Source organism: Lutra lutra, chromosome 10, assembly GCF_902655055.1.
Source record: "Lutra lutra chromosome 10, mLutLut1.2, whole genome shotgun sequence".
Classification (NCBI taxonomy): domain Eukaryota; kingdom Metazoa; phylum Chordata; class Mammalia; order Carnivora; family Mustelidae; genus Lutra; species Lutra lutra.
In genome coordinates this window covers 14,330,908-14,351,357 of record NC_062287.1, presented here as the reverse complement: position 1 = coordinate 14,351,357, position 20,450 = coordinate 14,330,908, and the positions used below count along the sequence as shown (strand labels likewise).

General features: G+C 53.8%; 1 protein-coding gene across 2 annotated transcripts; it reads left to right on the top strand.

Moving 5' to 3' along the window:
• Positions 1-434: 434 nt before the first annotated feature.
• Positions 435-20,294, top strand: SCN4B (sodium voltage-gated channel beta subunit 4). 2 transcript variants are annotated; one of them, XM_047690961.1, is made up of 5 exons: positions 435-714; positions 8,318-8,490; positions 9,509-9,737; positions 12,564-12,693; positions 16,451-20,294. In XM_047690961.1, exons 1-5 carry the CDS (start codon positions 654-656, stop codon positions 16,542-16,544), a joined length of 687 nt encoding a protein of 228 aa, XP_047546917.1. In that variant the 5' UTR covers positions 435-653; the 3' UTR covers positions 16,545-20,294. The 2 variants fall into 2 exon arrangements, with proteins under 2 accessions (XP_047546917.1, XP_047546918.1); XM_047690962.1 differs by lacking the exon at positions 8,318-8,490 and having other exon boundaries at positions 581-714.
• Positions 20,295-20,450: the final 156 nt, after the last annotated feature.

The following is a 20,450-nucleotide window of genomic DNA, read 5'->3' as shown; positions in this document are numbered from 1 at the left end:
CCGCGGACGTTCCATTGGTTCCTCTGCGGCCCCGGGAGAGGGAGTCGCTACCCTACTCGTGGTCCCCAAAGCAGAACCAGCACATCCTTCCAACACCAAGAGCTCCCTCTCTACTCCCCCCAAAACTATCCTAATTGGCAGCTCAGCGCCGGGGACGATGCGGGCGGCTGCGGGTGGCTCTGCAGTGCCAAGCCGCAGCCGCCCAGCCCGAGATGGAGAAGGGAGTGGGGTGCCCGGCCTGCTCCCGGGTCTCCCGGGTGGCGAGGCAGGGCGCGCCGGGCTGGGTGCGCATCGGGCGGGGGCGCCCCGGGCTCCGCGGCGGCCACCGCCCCTCCTGCGGCTGGAGCGCTTCCAGAGCAGAGGCGCAGCGCCGCTCTCCTCTGCGCCCGCTCAGCGGTCCTCGAGCTCGTCGCCGTCCTCCTCCCCTTGCTCCTCCTTCTCCTGCCGCTGCCCTCAGCAGCAGCTCCGGGAGCCGGCTCCTCCTCTCCCTCCCTCCCCCAGCTCTTGCGCTCTCTCCGCTAACTTTCCCGAGCCCGGGCGGGCGGCGCAGAGCTGCGGGCGGCTTCGCGGCCCACTGCAGACCGCGGGCTGCGAGCGGCTGTGCCCTGTACCTCGTCCCCGCGCCCCCGGCGCGCTCCGGAGACCACACGAAGATGCCCGGGGCCGGGGACAGAGGCGCAGCCCGGGCGAGATGGCTGGGCACTGGGCTTTTGGGTAAGGCAGCCCCGGCTTGATCCCTTCTCCTCTTTCTCCACCTTCTTCTCCCCGGGGAGGAGACACTTGGAAGAGAAGTGCCTCGGACCCGGGTGGGCTTTGGAGCGTGGCGTGGTACGGAATAAGCCCCGCTGCCACCAGTTTCTTGCCGGCCGCCCTGCTCGGACGGCTGTGCCCCCTGGGGACCGTGCGCGTCCCCCGCCCCAGCGGCCAGCCCCATGATTAGTTCTTTGCTGTCTCTGGTGCCTTCAGCTCCAGGCTTCTGGAGCTGCCTCTCGGGGCTGCAGCACGGGTCTCCCGGGTTCCGAGGTTTAGGAGTGCTAGGCGAGGGTGTCTGTGCCCTGGGTTGGGGGTGAGGGGCTGCACGTGTGATTGTTGGGGTGGTGCTTTCTACCCCTGCCCAGAGCTGTTTGCAACTTGGATGCTTGTTGCCCAGGCGTCAGGCATGCACCAATTGGAGGGGGTGGAGAGGGGAACGCGGGGGCGGAGGGGGGCTCCCCTTCCTCCTGGCCCTTTTTCTCTTTGTCTCCTCTGCCCTCTATCTCCTTCAGTGTCCACTGTCTTCCCTGAGGCTCCACACCAAGAACTGGAGAGGGTTGGAGGGACTTGGAGGATCATTCAAGCCCCCTTGCAGGAAGGATCTTGTCTCTCTTTTTAGGAAGGGATCCCACAGGGAGAACCTGTTTAATCTGCTCTCAGCTCTTGGTTTTGGGGGTGAATGTGAAAACTGAGGAGCTAGAGCCAGAGGCCACAGAAGGAACAGAGTCTTAATATCTATTAATATGGACATGATGGTTTCGAGTGGCAAACTCCAAGAGATTAGAGAATGAGGTTGGTCCAGAATATAATCTCCTCGTAAAACCATAGCTGGATTTTGACGTAAACTGACTCCATCTCTGGCACCTGGACCTCTTCCTGTTTATACTTGTCAGATTTGGCTTTTGGCAGCTCCCCTCCTTGGACTGGGCACATGATGTAGGCATTTGTGCTGAAAACAGGGAGACCCAGCTTTTAAAGGCAGTCGTTGCTGTTTCCGCAAATGTAAATAAACCGTCTGCAGACCTGCATGTTGGCACATGGTCCTGGAGGAAGAGAGAGTATTTCTCTCACTCACGAGCCACTGATTTCATTGCATGCCCCCAGCTAGAGAGAAGATGCTGGTGTTTTCTCCTGCCCCTTTGGCATAGATGTGTGCTGGTTTCACCGTGACCCTAATGAGGTTGGTCTCCATGAGGTCTAAGGCGTCTCTTCCCAAGGGTGGGCACCGTGCTGCTACACACCCCACTCCCCCCATCCCATTTCTGATCAGCTCCCGTTCTCACGGTGACCACGGCTGGGTAAGGGGGTCACTGGGGACTTCACATGCATGTGGTTGTTAATCCAGCCCACTTATCAACACCTCTGGCTTCCCTTCCGCCTACCGCCCAGCTGGGTGGTGGGATGCCAGTGCCTGGGCCATTAGAATATTCATAGAACCACAGTGGGAAACCACACCACACTACACACTGGGGGAGGACTGTGGGCAGAGTCTCAGTACTTTTCTCCAGGGGGAAGTCCCCACTTCTTCCAAGGACTGTTCCGCTAGGTAAACTAGGTAGGAGCAGGAGCTTATTGGAGCAGGTTTGGGTGAGGCCCTGAGCTACCCTCTGGGAGCCCAGGAGAAAGCAGAGTGATTTTCAGGTGGGAGACTTACAGGCCCTAGAACTGGTCCTGCCTACTGCTCCCTGCCCCTCTGGTTTGCAGAGCGAATACCACCAGGGGCCCACTTTGAACCTCATCCAGGCGGCCACTGCTGAGCCCAGCCAGGGGGCAATTGCTTTGAGCTTGGGACCCAGACACCGTCCTTGCCCTCAGTCTGGCCCGGGGAGAGCAGAGGCGACTGGACAGTTCACTGCAGGAAGTGTGGAAACCATATCACAGAGCTCCTCAAAGGATGAGGAAACCAGGGTCCAGAGGAGGAAGGTGGCTCGCCCAACAGGGCCAACTGATGGTCACGTGGGCCAGAATCTAGGTCTCTTGGGCTCTGTCAGCCCGACTTGCCTCCTAGTTGACCAAAGTTGGCTGAGAGGGAAGGTCAGCAGGACTGTGCAGATGAGCCGAGGGAAGGGGGAGGCATGCAGGGATGGAGGCCTGGGGGCCCAGATGACTGTGGAGACTGGGCACAGAGCATTAGCCTCCCAGGAGTCCTTCACCCCTCCCCCCCCCAGACCCCTGGCCTCATGTCAAGCTCAGTCTCACAGACTGATCCTACAGATTTCTCCTAACCTCACAAGTCGTCCTTCTCTGCAGTGGAGGAAGAGTTTCCCAGGCTGCATCGTTGCAGCTGGGGTTTCCGTGGGTGCCAGTCCCTTCCCAACTTGTAACTGGTAATATATCTGTCCTGCCCACCCCTTCCTTGTTCCCTCATTTGCTTAATTGCTGTGTTCTGTGTTTAATTATCACTTGTGAGGGCGATATGTTGCACAACCCTCTTTTCCTTGGTATGTATTTATTAAGGGCTTGTTTAATGAGAACACAATTAAGGAGAGGGTGCTCAGACCCGCTCAGAGAAAAGGAAAGGGAAGGGGAGGTAAGGAGTTAACGCAGAAGAGGGCAGGAAGGGGGAAAACCGGTGGGGGCGTGGGGTGGGGTGGGGGAGAATGTACCAGGTTTGAATCTGGCCCTGGTGATTGTTTTTTTCTGGAGATGCTGCCTTATGGGGTATCCCAAGACCCTTTGGCCTGTCCGCCCCCCACTGGGTTCTGTGTGAAACGTAGACCCCAACACAGATTCTCAGACTTCGCCCTCTTGCTGAGTGTGGGGATCCCCGCATAAGCCTAGGCGAGCATTCCGCATTCTGCAGCCCTGCAAGAGGAAGGACAAGCACACCGTTTGGGCTTGTTGGCAAAGCTGGTTTTGTTGAGCATCCAGTAGTCTCTGAGGGCCCTTCTCGAAGCTCCTGGGGGTGCGCAGGAAGTATGTGGGTTGCCTAGGGAGAGGGAGCTAAGATCTTTCCTTTGTCTCTGGGCCCAGGGGCCTTGGTTGGCCCAGCCCTGCCTCCCACAGTCCCCAGGGCCCGACCCCCAGGGGGGTCTTGTCCTGCTGCCTCGGCCCACTTTCTGCCTCTCAGCTCTAACTTGGAGCCTGTCTGACTCCCCTGGGGCCCCAGAGTATCAGCTTCCCTATTACAGTCAGCCTGTTTCCGCCTGCCATGCCAAGCAAGGCCTTGGAGCTAAACTTAGAGTCCAGGCCACCTTGCCCCTCTTTCCTCCCTCCCCTCGGGCTGTGTGTGTGTGTGTGTGTGTGTCCCCGTGACAGATCCTTGGATGTGGGAAAAGATGGCAGACCATTTCCTGCCTTGGAATTTGCCTTGGAATGTCTGCTGGGGGCCTGAAGACTGTGGCTGGTGGGAGTATTTAATAAGATTTGCATGCACCGAGTACTTTTTATTGCCTAGTTTAGTGGAACTTTGGAGTCCTGAGTCAATCCTCCTACAAAGCCCCGTAGTACCCAGGTGAGGATGGGAGGGACCGAAGGCTTCGGAGAGGCACGAGCTTGCTGGTTAGGGCCTTTCAGTGAAAGGCAAAGCTTTGGCGCTCAGGGTGGAAAGCTACAGGATCATGGGGACTTGCCCATCGGTCCCACGATGTCAGAGAGAGGCCCCCAATCCCAGATCCACATGTGCACACACTGAAATTCTCAACAGCTGAAATTCTAAGCAGCGTCTCTACTCTATGAGGTGGTACAGGGGGCGAGTACAAAAATGAATGAAGGCCAGACCTACTCCCCTCCCTCCATCTGAACACCATCCTCCTCTACCAGCAGGGTGCCTCGGTCAGGGGGATGGACTCACTGAAGCCCTTCCTGTGTTTTGTAAGCTTGTGTTTTGGCTTTACCAAAGCTCAGAAGGTAGGAAAGACAACCGTCCTAGTTTGGGGGCCTGTGTGCTGGATGTGGCATCCCTGACTTTCTCAAGGTCAGCAGGCCAGCAGGCAGAGCAGGGCCTGCCTTGCACCTGCTGACCACCCCCCCCACCCCGCTCCTGGCCTGGTCATCCTACTGAAGCTCTTCTCTGGGGGTCTCCAGTGGATCAACACTCTGGCCTTGCTCCCTCTGTCCCCCTAGCACAGCTTCACATGGGAGAGAGCACGGGAGACAGGCCCCTGGGGCTTTCCTATGCAGGAACCTCTCAGACATTGTGGGCAGGGCTTTCAGATTGCTGGGAGGATGTGTGGTGCAGAGGCTGGCCCTGCCCACCCTCTCTGATGCCTTCCCTTGGACAGGGCTCTGGACTTATCTGTGAAAGCCTCTGTGCCTTTCCTTTGTCCCCTCCAGGCTGTGGGGAGAATGGCAGTGTTTCACTGTGGCAGTCCTGAGGATCTTACTTAAGTCATTCACACAGGCACACACTAATCAGGCAGAAATGTGCATTGTCATGAGCTAGACCTTAAAGAAATAGTCTGTCCTCTGTTCTGGACTGTTCTTTTGCTCTTTTTTTTTTTTTTTTGCTTCTACCTATTTAAAGCAGTTTAAAAGATTTTACTTTTGATGTGTATTTTTGGTACTCTTGGAGATCCTATTCTGGCTGGGGTTGGGGAGGTGATCTGACCCCTGACTTGAGTTCCCCCATCTTCCCCAGGATCCAGGTTCCTGGGCAAGGGGTTTCAGGGAGCACTGGAGGCTGGAGCTGTGGTTCTCCTTGGAGCTCAGGCCCCAAGGGAGGTCTGTGGTTATCAGGAAGCGTCTCCTGGGGGCTTTCCTGTCATAGCTCCGTATTCTCTCGCTTGGTTTGGAAGAACATTGGTGGTGGGAAGCAGAGCTGGGTTCTCCTACGTCATCTGGGCTGGGGGGCTGACTCTCCTGTCTGGCCTCTGTCCCCAGACCTCCTGGGGAGGTATGTCGCAGAGCAGGAGCAGAGGTAGAAAGAAAGCCTTGAGTGCGCTAAGCAGAGGTAGCTTTGACAGTGTCAGTACCTCTTATTCCCCTCATTGGGGGTGTGGCCTTGAGCAAGTTCATGTCTCTGAGCCTGTTTCTTCATTCTGCATACTGAGGATAAAAATAATGACCACATAGGATTAGTATAAGGATTAAATGAGACAATGTTTATAAAATGCCTGTCCTTTCTTAGAGGAAATGCCCAGTCCCCAATTCACCATTTACTCTGTGGCCCTGGGCCAGTTACTTAACCTCTCGGAGCCTCAATTTCATCTAATCTGTAAGATGAGAAAAAGTCTACCTACCTTTTGGTGTTCTAATAAAAGTTGGCGTTCCTATGTAGAAACCTTCTAGCACAGTGGTTCTCGAGGTATTGTCCCTGACCCCAGCATTCCCTGGCGTCATTTAGAAATGCAAGTTCTCAGGCACTAAATCTACTGAATCAGAAACTCCAGAGGGAGGGCCAAGCTCTTTGGTGCCCTCCAGGTGATCTGATATTCCCTCAAGTTGGAAAAGCTACTGCTCTAGAACACTTCCTGGCACCTAAGAGCCGATCAAAGAAGGAGGCTAACTTCTCAGCACTGATGGGAACCTTGGTGGGCAAGTCCCACTATATTAGGATGTAAGAAAGGATTTTTTTTTTTTTTTTTTGCTTTGGGGCTTTGGAATGCTAGAAATGTTTCTTGTTGACCTTAGGCAAGTCACTTAACCTCTCTGTGCTTTGTTGTCTCCTCTGTAAGCGGGACCTATGCTAGTATGTCCTTCATAGGATGGGGTCGAGGATCAAATGGGCACATCAGCTATTATCGACAGTGGCAGGGGTCATGATGGGTCACTGGACCCCTGGGGGTTCTTTCTGGCCTTTGGAGGTAAGAGCACTCCCTTTTGCCTTCAGAAGCTAGGGTGATGCAAGAAGGTGAGAGGAGCCCCAAGGGCAAGGAACAGGGCAGCCAGCTCTCCTCAAGCCTTCTCTGTCATTTAAAAAGCATTGCTTAGGGGAGCAAAGCAAGGGAAAGCTGGATAGGGGCCATGGGGGATCAAGGTAGACAAAGGAGGTCCTTCCTTGGGAGTGAGGACGGGTGAAAGAGCAAGGTTGTTGACCTTTAAAACAAAGATGACCCTGGCTGTCTTGGGAACAACACCAATTCTGGGGATGGACCTGGGACGACAGAGGGTTTCAGGGGGCCCGGCCAGTACACCTGGTCACCACAACCGAGTGTCTTCCCATGCGGGGCCTTGTGGTCCCGTCTCTACAGCAGGCAGTCTGAGTCTGGGGCCTCAAAGAGTGGTGTTGTAGGATCGAAGTCGCTGAGAGAAGGTGCGGTCTGGGAGGAAACATCGGGCAAACTTTGGGACAGGAATTAGTCCAGCCGTATGGCTCCCATCAACTGCCCACCAGCTCTTAGGTCAGACCTGGGCTCAGACTTCAAGAATCCCTAGAAGTTGTACAACTTTGGGCAAGACACTTTGCTCTTCTGAGCCTCGCCTTTCCCATCTGTAAATGCAGGATTAGTGATACCCATTTTACTGGTGTGGGGTGGGAAGGCAATGGAATTACCTGCTGGTAGCTGGTAGCAAGTTTCTGGGCCCAGAAAGGGGGGGTCACTGGGAACCTGACTAGGACTCTCTCTGAGACCTCAGGTGCCCTTTTCACGTCGTGGTGAGGACACCACCTAGGCATCTTATTCTGACGCCCCTCCCCTTGGGTCTCCTCCAGGACTCTGTAGAACAGGAGGGCCAGGGCCCCTTACAAGGACTCATGAGGGAGGAGTCCCAAAGGCCAAGAGTGGAGACTGATGGTTTCCACTCGCCCCAGCGGCAGGGGTGTGTGTGGGGGGGTTGGGTCCGGAGGGACCAGCGGTTCTGCACCCTCTCCAAGCCGCCCGGCTCCAGCATCCCTGGAGTCGGGAATCGGCCTCCACCCGTGTCTCCCGCCCTCCCTCCCACTTTCTCTCCTGGGATCGCGTTCCGCGCGCTAGCTCGCCGCCACTCGGTGCGGCCCAGTCCCTTCCCCGCCTGGGCCGGCTCCCTCCTGTTTCCGGGGTCCCGGCCCGTGGTCCGAGGCCGACCCCGCCGGCCAAGTACGCTGGGGCGGGAGGTGGCCCTCTGCCTCCCCGCCTGTTGGCGCCGGTGAGCGTGTCCGGGGCTCGCGGATGAGAGGTGGCTGCACAGTGTCGCGGGCTGCGTTTGGCCTTTTTCTCTTCTCCGCGAGGGACTAGGCTCCTGCACGCCCCCCCACCTTCCCCTGCCCCGGGCCCCGCCCCACCCCCATCCGGGAAATGTAACCAGGGGCAGCGCACCGTCCTAGGCGAAACTCCCACGGCAAACAGGTGGAGCCCATCCCGCGCACAGGGTGGTGAGGGGATGGCACTTGCGGGGACTGCGCCCGCAGGGTAGGGGCGCGGCCTCGCGGCAAGGGCGTCGTTTTCCTAGGTTGGGGCGACCTCTGGTGGTCATTCCGGGTGCCACACAGGCAGCTCCCTGGGAGGGGGAGAGATGAATGAGGGTCCTTCGCTCAGGCAGCGTTAACTGAGGTAAAGAGAACCATCCTCCGGAAGTTGATACATAGGGCGACAGCAACCTCCCTGCCTGGCCGGGCCACTCCTCCCTGCCCGAGTGTCCTCTTCCAGAGCTCCAGGCTGGAGATTCCAGTGGGGTTTTCTTAAGAGAGGTGGTGCCTGTCACACAGGTCTCTTCCTGCTCCCGGTGTCCTTGTCGCTGGAGGTGTCTGTGGGAAAGGCCACCACCATCTACGCTGTCAATGGCACAGAGATCCTGCTACCCTGCACCTTCTCCAGCTGCTTTGGCTTTCAAGACCTCCACTTCTGGTGGTCCTACAACATCAGTGATACCTACAGGATTGTAAGTAGTAGGGGAAGGGACAGGACATCTCAGACACTCCTCCCTTCCCTGTCACCTCACCCCTGCCTTCCTTTCCCCTGATCTGGTCCCTTCTGGACTGACCTCACTGTGATGGTCCCCAGAATCCACCTATTGTCATCCTTTTTCCTAGCATTCTTTCCAGAGCCTGTCCAGAAGGATCTAAGTGGGAAGGATGCTTAGATGGTGTTGCCAGAATTTGGGTTTGTTGGAATTCTTGGCTAGAGTCCTTTGTCTGGTCTGAAGAAATGCCTGAAACTTGGATAGCTTGTGTAAAAATAATTCAATTTAAAAGACAGGAGAGAGAAAGATCTTTGGAAGGCTTGGAGAGAGGAAATGAGAAGAGTCCAAATGTGAGAAGGGCTGGGGAACTGGACCCAGAAAGAACGGAGAGGCGTCTAGGGAAGAGAAAGGTCTTCTGAGGGTGCACCGGTGGGGCTGTGGGCTGGTGGTGAGGATGGACCAGCCCGCAGGTGTTTAGTGAGTACTCACTGTGCAGTCTTGTAGGGGACCTGAAGTGTACATAAGGAGGCCACAAGAGACCAACTCTGGATGTAATGAAACACTGGGCTCAGGGCCGCTGATAGACAGTGCTGTAGGATTGACCCAAATCTTGATGGAGGGCCAGAATTCAGATGGACAGGGTACAAGTTGTCAGCAAAAACTGTGGACGGTGGTGGTGACAGAGGGAAATGAGAGTGGTAATTGCCAGAGCCATTACGTAAAAGGCTTTTATGAAGAAAGAGATAAAAGCTGTGCTACGTTCCAGGGAGATCTTAATGACAGAAAATGGGTTTAGCTTGAAGCAAGTGAAATTCAGGTTAGACAGGCAGCGCTATCGGTATTGGAAGGAAACCAAGTGGGGGGAGCACCTCTGGCTGTAGGCTCTCTCAAGACCTGGACAGTGAGGCAACCGAGGAATGGGCTGGAGTGATGCCATGACTCTTGAGGACCACGATTCTTTCTGAGCCCCCTCTTCCCCACCCCCTTCCTCCCCTAGCTCATAGACGGGACGGTAAAGAACGAGAAGTCTGACCCCAAGGTGAAGTTCAAAAATGACGATCGCATCACTCTGGAGGGTTCCACTAAGGAGAAGATGAACAACATTTCCATTCTGCTGAGGAACCTGGAATTCAGCGACACAGGCAAATACACCTGTCATGTGCAGAACCCCAAGGAGAATAACTTTCAGCACCAGGCCACCATCTTCCTCCAAGTCGTTGATAAACGTAAGCAGTGGGGGCTGGGATGAGGGCAGTGGGATGGGAAGCATGGCGGGGTACCCCATTCAGTGGGGTCAAAGGGCATTTCAGTCAAATGGCAAAATGGACCACGTTGGTGTTTTCTTTTGCTTTACGCTTTTGAAAGTTACTGGAGTCACTTCTGGAAGCTCAGATAACCTAGCTCTAATACCTAGTCTGCCCCTGAATAGCTTACGATACACACTTCGCCCCTCAGAGCCTGGTTTTCCTCACCTGCAAATTCTGCCCCATCCTAGGATGCTAGTGAGAAGCAGGGATGGGATATAGGATGGTTTGTGGTGGGAAAGTTCTCTGTGTGAGCTGATGATTACCGCTCTTGTGTGCGCCCCTAGCAACTATTAATCGAATGCCAGGCATCAGAACAAAAGGGACATGAATGATCCCCAGTGTTCTTCCTTGAGGAAGGACTATAGTCCAGGGTAAGACAGAAACTGGGTCAACAGAGGACAGACAGAGGGACAGAGCATGTAGAGCCACAGGCAACTGAGACTGAGTCACTTCTCCCCTCTGGAGGCAGAACCACAGCTGAGGACCACAGTCTGCCACAGGTGGGACAGGGGGACAGGGAAGAAGCCTGTGAGGAGCAACCAGCTGGTCACATGACCGCCGACACTAGAGGTGGTTAGAGAAGGGGCTGGTGGGGTTATGCTGGGCTTCATGGATGGGGAGCCTGGAAGGTGAAGGGGGCACAGAAGTAGAGAAAAAGGGAAGAAACCTGTTTGTGCTGCATTTCTTGGGTGCCTGGGGACTCACTGCTCTCCTGGATGAAGTGAGGTGCTTGGAGAGAGAGAGATGCCCATGGGTTCACTGTTGGCTGTGCCAAGGGCAGAGCCAGAGGCCTTCCAGGCAGCTCTCTCTGAGCCTAGAGCCGTTGGAGTTAAGGCTGTGTATGGTATCATCTCATCCTTTTATTGGTCTGGATGTTGTTCTGCTTGTGCTCAGCCTTTGCAGGATGGAAGAGGAGGGGAAGGGAACCAACATTTATGAAGGATAAATTTATGGAGGATCTTGAACACTGAGTTAGGTGCTGTCTGTTACCTTTGCACCTTTGTCCCTCCCATGTCCCTTTGAAGGGATCTTTTCTTTTATTTATTTATTTATTTATTTATTTATTTATTTATTTGACAGAGAGAGATCACAAGTAGACAGAGAGGAAGGCAGAGAGAGAGAGAGAGGGAAGCAGGCTTCTTGCTGAGCAGAGAGCCCGATGTGGGACTCGATCCCAGGACCCTGAGATCATGACCTGAGCCGAAGGCAGCGGCTTAACCCACTGAGCCACCCAGGCACCCCGAAGGGATCTTTTCTTCTTCCTTTTTATAGATTCCTTCATTCATCTAGTCAACAAATATCTGTTGGGCAACTATTTATGTGGCACCTACTGTGGCATGAACAAGGTAGATAAGTTTCTGCCCTTACAGAATTTCCATCTAGTCGGGGGAGATATGTAGTAAACAAAATAAAGAAGAAAATGGTGTTGTATGAGAGAGCATGGCTGGTGTAGGGAAAAAGCAAAATGGGGAGGGAGAGATGGGGTGCTAGCAGTGTCACCAGGGAAGGCCTCATGGAAAAGGTAACACAGCATAAGGACCTTTGAGGGAGCAATGAGGATGTCTTTGGGAAGATAGTCCAGGCAGAGGAAATAGCAAGTGCAAAGGCCCTGAGGCCTATACTTGAACATCAATGAGGCCAATGTGGCTGGAGCAGGGCAAATAGCAAGAAATGAGTCAAGTTAAGCCATGTTATGTGAGGCCTTGTAAGCCTGCATGAGATGGGAGCCATTGAAGAGCTCTGAGCAGATGAGTTAACCTACAACAAGCTCTCTGTGGGGCCAAGAATAGACAATGAAGTAAGGAGTCCGGTTAGGAGGCCCCTACAAATGTCCAGGCCGGGATGTTTTGAGCCAATGTGGTATTGAGAGATCAGATTCTGGAATTTTTTTTTTTAAGATTTTATTTATTTATATAACAGAGAAAGACAAAATGAGAGAGGGAACACAAGCAGGGGGAGTGGGAGAGGGAGAAACAGGCTTCTTGCAGAGCAGGGAGCCCAATGCGGGCTCGATTCCAGAACCCTGGAATCATGACCTGAGCTGAAGGCAGATGCTTAATGACTGAGCATCCCAGGTGCCCCTGGATTCTGGAATTTTTAAGTTAAGTCTGTTAGGATTCTCAGGGGGATTGAAAGTGGGGTTCGGAGAAGGGAGGGGTCAAGGATGACTCCAAGGATTTTGGTCAGAACAATAGGAAGGATGGAGTTTTCTCAATGGAGGTGAGGAGACAGAGAGTGGAGAAGGTTCCAGAGGTCACGAGTTCAGTTTTCAGATGAGGAAACTGAGGGAGAGGGCTTACGTGGCCAGCTCAGAGTTACCAGCCTGTTAGTGACTGCTGAGACCCTGAAGTTAAAATCCAGACGCCCTGACCCCAAAGTCTTCTAGCCACATAAAAGTTGTTACAGGGAGATTCTTGATTTTTCCTGTGTGGACAATGGAGGTCCAGAAAGAGACAATGACAGGTTTAATGTGGCAGTTTGGGGGCCAAGTCAAACCACGGTGGGCCCTGAGTGTGAATTATTCCAGAACCGTGTGTGTGTCCATGGGAGGGTATGTGTGTGGAGGGGTTGTGTTGTGCCTTAGCCGGGTGGATGCCATGTTCCAGCTTCTGTTTCCTGTGGGGGTGGGCACATCCCAGATGCCAGGGTTGGAGGGGTGTAGCCATCGGGCTGCCATCGTGCTGGGCTCCAGGTGACTCCTGCTCCCCTCACCTGCCCCCTTCTCTCCCTATTCTGGCCATACAGTGGAAGAAGTGGACAACACAGTGACCCTCATCATCCTGGGCGTTGTGGGTGGGGTCATCGGGCTCCTCATCCTCATCCTGCTGGTCAAGAAGTTCATTGCCTTCATCATCAAGAAGACTCAGGAGAAGAAGTGAGTTGACTCCATTGCACGCTCCTGTCCTCCCACTAGCCCACCACCCACTCCTGTCTTGTGTTGTGGGTGTTCCCAGCATCATCTCATTCCACGGTCATCTGCCCCCATCCGCCTTCATCCTTCCATCTGTCCCCTCATCACATCCTCTCTTCTCACTCCTACTACCCTTTCCTGTCTCCCAGCCCCTCTTCCTGTCCCTTCTAGTACATATTTATTGAGCACAATGGGTTCCCTGAGTACATGAACTTACTCTTCCTTATCCTGCTTCCTCATGCATCCCATTAAACGTCTCTCTTTCCATTTGTACCTCCCCAACCTAAGTCCTACCAAAGGATTTAGATGCCTTGTTTTTTTCCATCAGAGAAAAGCCAAGATTCCATGTATAGAAACTCTAAAATGGGAAGACCCTTCTAGAGAGATCGGAGTCTTTCTGTGAGACTCTGGAAGTTCACATGGGGGAGACTAAAAAAAAAAAAACCCACAAAGGCTGATAGGCCCTCCCCAGAAGCCTCAGGGTGAGCTCAGGTTTGAGATAAACATCTTAAGGAGAAGGGGAGGGAAAACGGGGAGGTAGAGAGGGTATGAGCTCCAGGTCCAGAATTGCCAGAACTATGTCAGGCTCCAGAGAAGCAGGAGTGAATATAAAAAGGCATTTGGAAATTGTATTTTTTTTAAAGATTTTATTTATTTACTAGAGAGAGAGAGAGAGAAATAGAGTGAGAGAAGGAGAGAGAACACAAGCATGAATTGGGGGAAGGGGCAGAGAGAGGGAGAAGCAGACTCTCCACTGAGCAGGGAACCCTGTGTGGGGCTCCATCCCAGGATCCCGAGATCATGACCTGAGCCAAAGGCAGGTGCTTAACTGACTGAGCCACTCAGGTGCCCCTGGAAGTTGTATTATCAGCAAGAAAGATGAGAGGAGACATTGGAGCAGAGAGGGGGGTAGCAGCAAGGAGATGCATGGGGGAAGGGAGAGCTGCTCTCTTTCTGTTCCTGTTCATTCTGCTTTGTTGAGAAGAGGGAATTAGGCTGGAAAGGGCAGAAGTTGTGCTGGTAACAAGGGAGGGAAGCCGAAGTCAGGAAGGCACCAGGGGGTGGGGAACGGGAGGCACTGACTGAGATAGATGAAGAATTCTTGGATTGTCTCCTTGCGTCGTGGCCAGAGTTTTGGAGATTTTGAAAGAGAGGCCAGGGGCATGGAGTTAGACCAAATTCTCTTTTTGGTTTTGCTACTGATAGTTAGCAAAACTGGAGAACAGATTATTCAACTTGTGGTTTAAAAGCACCTAGAAAAGAAAATAGCGATCCTTGGGAGCTGCCATGGGCTCATCAAGAACAAGGCAGGCCAGACATTTTCTTGCCAGGGTGCTGGTGGATCAGGAGATGGCTACGGGTGGTAATACTTCTTGTTATTCACTGAACGCCCACCGTGTGTTAGGTACTGTGTTAGGTATTTATGTGATAGCCACAATTTTTATATTTTACATTTGAGTGTGGTGGGGCTCAGAGTGGTGATGTAGCTTGCCCAAGGCCACACAGCTGGAAAGTGATGGACCTGAGATTTGCATCCTGGCTCGTTTGGCTTCAAAGTTTTAACCACGGTCACTGTATCCTACTGATTCGGGGAGTATATCCAGAGTTCATTCATTTCTTCTTTCATGTGATGGCTGTTTCTGAGGTAGTGTGTACAAGGCACTGTGCCAGATGCTGTAGGATATTCTGGAAGGAATGAGATTCTGTATGCAAATCAATGTGAGACAAGGTAGAGAGGATGGGTGCCAGCAAAGACGTGTGATAGAATGATCCAGGGGTTCCAGAGAGGGTGGAATACTAGGGAAGGGTTTTTGGTTGAAGGATGTTTGTGGCAGGCCTTGCAAGACGATCTAATGTAAGCCCTGGGGAGGGTGAGGAGAAGGTCGTTCCTGAACTGCTGAGAGCAGAGGCAGGGTCTAGGAAGAGACATGGGTCTGGAGAACAAGGCGTTTTGTCAGTCGAGAGACTGGGGGGATTGGTAGGGGGAAGGAGAGAACAAGCCTGCACAGGGCATTGCCAGGAGACCCCTGGGGACCGGGGAGTCTGGGTTGAGACTGGCTTTTTTCTTGGGTTCGTGGGGACTGGTGAAGACTTTCAGGGCCTGGCATGATCAGAAGGCTTTGGAAGAAAGGGTCTGGCCTTGGTGAGCACAGGGACTGGGCAGGGGGAGGCTGGAAGTGGGAGACAGACCACAGGGAAACCTGAGAGGGGTCCTCTGAGTGCGAGGAAAGCCTGCATGAACAGCAGAGATGGGGTGGCTTCCCCAGAAGAAGGGAGGTATTGGACAGCATCTCAGGGTTTCCACTCGTGGGGCAGGTCCTCCTCTCTCCTTTCCTGCTCATCTTTGTCGGTCTCAAATTCTGTGACCTGTCCAAAGAGCCCTCCCTGACCCCTCGGAGGAGGCTTCCTATGTGGATCCCTCCTTGGTAAACCCTTCCTCCTATCACTTATCACATCGTACTGTGGTTACTCATTGAATGTCACATTCTCTGGAAGACTGTGAGTTTTCTGAGAGCAGGCAGCCACCTAGTCTGACAACGTGCTTGGTACCCAGCAGATTCTCAGAAAAGCAATATGGAGTGCTTGGGAGTACAGTGATGCAGATGGGAATTGTCTGGGTTGACTACCTTAAGTATAGAGATAAGTAGGTAGATAGATCGATTGATTGATCGATTTGCATAGAGGTCTTTACTGGTATGCCACAGGTCTCTGCTCATTCATTGTTATTAAGATTTGAATTACACCAGGAATGATGTCAAGTTTTCAGGGACTTAGTGACTATGTTGGAGAACAAAACTGGGGTCTAGGAGGAGCTTGAAAGGCTGGAGCTACGGACTAAATTTTGCAGAACAAAACGGATGAGGACAAAATAGTTAAGTCCTTCCTGAAGGCCTCGAAGCCGGCTACACAAGTCCGGGGTGAGGCTGAGAGAGTTCAGCCACAGCAGCTGTGAAACAGTCTTGGAAGTTTTCTGGAGAAGCAAGCTCAAACTGATGTAGCCGTCAGGTTCCCCAGAGCACTCTGCACAGCTCGGGTGCTGCGGGTGAGAGTATGGTGTGACATGCTCGCTCTAGAGCGTGTCCAGCTGCCAGCAGGAGGTGGGGATGTCTTCCCAAGTAACCATCTCCCCTTCCTGCTGCCATCTCCCATCCTACCACACTCTGCCACCCCCGCCTTCCCTGCTGCCCAGACCTCTGCCTGCACCGCCGCTTGCGTGAGCTTTCTTCTCCCTCTGGTCACAGCCAGCTCAGAGAGGAAGGGGGTCTGTGGAAGGAGCTCTTTGACCTTGCCATACTGCCTGCTGGCCTGCACCCTTCATGCTGGGTTGGCACAGCCTGAGAATTAACCTGGTTTGGCTTCCCCTGTGCACTGATCTCTGGGACAAGCGCCTGGTGCCCTTGCCTTTCACCAGGCTGGGATGACTCGGTGATAGTGGGCCTTATGGGTCCTCTCTGTGTGCCAGGCCCTGTTCTAGGTGCTTAGTGATGCCTCACAGCTTCCCCATGAAGAAGGTCATCGTCATATCCATTTTATAGATGAGAAAACTGAGGCCCAGAGGGGTTCGGTGACTTGACCTCTTGCCACCTTTGCCTGACAGAGGGCCATGGGGTTGGCAAGGGGCTGGTCGCAGGGCCCAGGCTTCTGTCCATAGCCAAGCCTTTACTCTGGCCCCTCTCCTCACCCGCTCACCAGCTCCCTCTCCTCCTTTCTCCCTCTCCAGGAAGGAGTGCCTCGTGAGTTCCTCAGGGAATGATAACACAGAGAATGGGCTGCCCGGCTCTAAGGCGGAAGAGAAACCACCAACCAAAGTGTGAGCCCCCGCTGGGGGCCAAGCGGCAGCCCGGGCCTCACTTGCTGATGACGAACTGATGCTTGAGCCATGTCCGTGAACCCACGTGCCTGAGACACCTGCTGCTTGGCTCCAACTGTAGTCTTCCTGGGGAGAAACTGGGGTCCTGCCCAGCCTGCCTGCTCCCTCCCAGCCAGGGCTCCCCAGGGATGAGGGTTGGCCAGGGGAGGGGGCTTGTGGAAAGTTCAGGAAAGGAAAGGAGGGCTGGGTGGTGTGGAGGGTGGTTCCCCTGACACCTGGGGTACATGGGGTCTTCTTTAGTCTCCTCACCCTGTATGAGCAATACCTTGGTTTTCCCCCAGATTTCTCTTTAAGAGAGGCTTGGGGGGATCATGAGGCCTGCCCTAACAGATGGACCCCCATGAATAATAGTGTGGAGATCTAACCCTTTTGGTGGTGGATGTGGCCTAGAAGATTCTGTACAGGATCTGGGGTGGGAGCCTACTGGAGGGGTGCCGATAGTGAGAGGCTCTGATGGATACTGACCCCCCAGGTCCCTCTAGTAAGGCCCTTCCCTCCCTCCCACACAGGGTGTCTGGCAGCCCCTGATCCATCACCACTCCCCAGACCCCCGGCCCCCCCACTGCTGCTTGGAGTCTGTGAACCCTCCCAACTAGGGCTGGCCACCCTGGTCTTGGGGTCCTGGCCCCCCTAGCCTGCTCCTCTGATCTCTGAGTTTCTAAGGGGCTCCTGAGGGGGAGCCTCCCGCCTTCCTGGAGCACTGGGTTGCTGCCTATGCCTTTCCTAGCATTTCTCCTTGGGGAAGCAGGACTGCAGAGATGGGAGAGCCTATGTCCGGGACCTCTTGGCCCCTGGGATGCCCACCCCAGCCCCACCCATCCTGGCTGCCCCTTCTTGGCATGGCCGGCCCATTGCCGCCCCTGGGAACTCCTGAGCTTGCCTCCCCGCTCCTCTTTCCCTGAGGCAGCAGGTGGTGTCATCTTGCTTGAGGTGTTGTTCCCTCAAATCCTCGCCTCCCGTGGGTTCACGCCCATACCTCCCTTGCCCTTGCCCATCCATCACACCTTCTCCCTTGGCCCAGGGTTGTCCACCTTCACCCTGGGGTCAAGGGCTTAATTTCACCTCAGGGATCCTCTTGCTTCAGAAGAGGGGGCCCCTTGGGTTTTTTGGCTGCTTCCTGTTCAGCTCTGTCATCCCTTCCCCACCTCTCCAGGGGTTGGGGAGGAGCAGGGAGTGGGGGCTCAGTCTTCCTTTGCTTTCCTGAGAACTGGTTTGCACACCCCTGTGTGGGGGGGCTGGACTGTGCCTTAGCTTGTCATGTCCAGGCTCATCCCCTCCATCCCCTCTCCAGCCTGTGCATGACAGCCAGCCCTGGGGTGCCACTATGAGGGGTTCCCCAACCTGCCTCCGCCCAAGGTCATGCTGGGGACCAGGGAGCTGGGGTGGTGCAACCCATGGCCCCCTGGACAGTGACAGAATCTTGGAGCTGTTGGGAGACAGTGGTGGTGTCCCCACGGGGCGGGAGGGATTAAGTGAGTGCTGCGGTATTAGAGGAGGACTCTGCCATCTGCTTCTGCTTGCTTCCTCTCTGATACTCTGTCCTTTGGGCCTGGGAGGGATGGGAGGGCAGTAGCCTCCCTTTCCAGAGGGTTTTTTTTTTTTTTTATTTTCTTTCCTTCCTCCTTTCCAAAGAGGTTATGGGGACTGCCTCAGGATTCTCCCTGTTAAAAAGCAGCTGCAGGCTTCCCCTAGGATGGGGGTAGGGGAGACTGAGAAGCAGCAGCTCTGGCAGGTGCCTGGCTGTGGCCTGTGGCCCTCACCCCACCTGATGGGTTCACAGGGTCCCACTCTGATCTGCCTGCAGGACTCCCATCCTTGTCCCCCCAGAACCTGAGGCTCAGGCTCAGATTGCCCTGGTTGAGAAGCAGACAGACAAGAGCTACTAGCCATTTGGAAAACTTCTTTGTTCTACCTTCATGAAAGCTGCTTTCTTTCCCCCTCCCAGTTTCAACATTTGAATGAGCTGAATCAGCTGGGCTCCCCTTACTGGCTCTGGAGGAGGCCAGGTATATAGAGCAGGGGGGCCGTGGGGGAAGAGCAACATCTTTTCCACTCCTGGGTCTACTGTTGACTGATAGGTGGGTCATGCATCTTCTCTGGGCTCAGCTTTTTCCATCTATAAAGTGGGAGTAATCCTATGTACCTACCTCCCGGGTTGTGGGGCTTGGTGAGTTTTTGTTTTAAAACAAACACACAAACAAACAAAGAAACAACTTTTTGGCTTGGAAAGGGATCTAGGAGGCCAGGCATTATAATTGGAGGAATTGTTCCAAGTCTGTCCTGTCCTCACCTCTGTGTCCCATCCCTAGGAGACACATGCACACACACTCACACACATGCACACTCGCACGCATGTACTTTCTCTCTCACTCTTGCGCGCGCTCTCTCTCTTCCCACTCCTCCCCCTTGGAATTATTTTAGTCTTTATAATATTAGAAACTTTGGCTCTGATGCTTAAAGCTTCTTATCCACAGCTCTTGTTTGGGAGTTTCCAATAGAGGTGAGATGATAGGGACTCTGGGGGACATTTTGGGTAGTCCCAGTGCCTGGGGGCACTATGGACATTTAGTGAGTGCTCAGGAATGCTCAGTTTCATCCTCACAACAGAGAATTGTTGTGCCCTAGTGCTGGGGTGTAACCCGGAGGAACATGGGCATGGATTTGCAGTAGAATGTCTGTGGGCAAAGCCATCTTCTCAGAAAGAGCCTCGGTGCATGCAGATCTGCAGGGGCTGGTGAAGGTGTTTCCAGGACTTGTGGGCTAGAGAGAACCATTTACAGAACTGATCTTGGGAGTCCTGCAGGCACGCAGCTGTGCTGACAGTCAAGTCAGTGAGACCAAAGATAGAGTTTTCTGAGCTCCCCATCTTTGACCTCAAAACGGGACCTCAGCATTCCAGGCCTTGGGTTTCTCCCTGGGTAGGAATTGAACAAAAGCTCATCAGAATGAATCTGTAAGGCTAGAGTGGTCTGGGAGAGGGGTCAAGGGACTTCAGACGTTACCCACCTGGCTGGCTGACCAGAGCAGGAGGTGAAGCGAGGGGTGTGACAGCGTGTCCCAGAGATGGTGGCAGGTAATGGTGTGTGTGGAGACGCATGCCTGTGGCCTGGGGGGCTAGATGGGGGAGACTCGGCACATTTGGGGAGCCATCTTCCCTGGCCTGAGCTACACCTGTTGGGACACCAGGAACCTGAGAAAAGATAAGAGACTGTGGGGAAGACCAGCCATGCTCTTTGGTTCCATAACTCCATGACTCCATGACTCCCTCCTACTGTTAGGGACAGCTGCCAGGAGTGCTAGGGGAGGGAGGGCAAGGAGGGGAACTTCTCGGAAAAAACCCTATAGCTTGCTTCACCTCACTGCGTCCCAGGTTGGAGTCCCTCCCTTCCCACCTCCCACCTGATATTCAGAGCTTTTGACTATCTTATGCATGGTTTATTCCTCTGGCTTGGATGACAATACCCATAGTCACTTTTTAAAAATATAACTATAGATCAAAACAATGCAGCAGTGGGTCTGAGGCCTCTGGTCCATGGGTGCCTCTGGGAGGCACAGATATGCACACACCCAGCAATGACTTGTGTTCAAGCACAGAACAGATGTGATCAACTATCCTGCCTTTATAACACGTTTGGCATTGTAGAATTTTATTTAGCTTTGCCTTGAATGAAATAAAAATTATGTTTAATAGAAATGGCTTGGGGTTTCCATCTTTGACTTATTGAGAGTTGGGTTCTCGTTTTATTGCTTGCCAGCTGTAACTGGGACAAGTTCCTTTACTTGCCTGAGCCCCAGTCTCCATGTCTAAAATATTACCTGCCTAGGTAGGATCACACATGGAAAATGTCGA

Bases quoted from the DNA above. Each gene is read 5' to 3' on its own strand.
- SCN4B (XM_047690961.1), top strand. From the start codon at position 654: ATGCCCGGGGCCGGGGACAGAGGCGCAGCCCGGGCGAGATGGCTGGGC. The intron at 715-8,317 runs GTAAGGCAGCCC...CCTGTCACACAG, and splicing joins GCTGGGCACTGGGCTTTTGG to GTCTCTTCCTGCTCCCGGTG. The intron at 8,491-9,508 runs GTAAGTAGTAGG...TTCCTCCCCTAG, and splicing joins TCAGTGATACCTACAGGATT to CTCATAGACGGGACGGTAAA.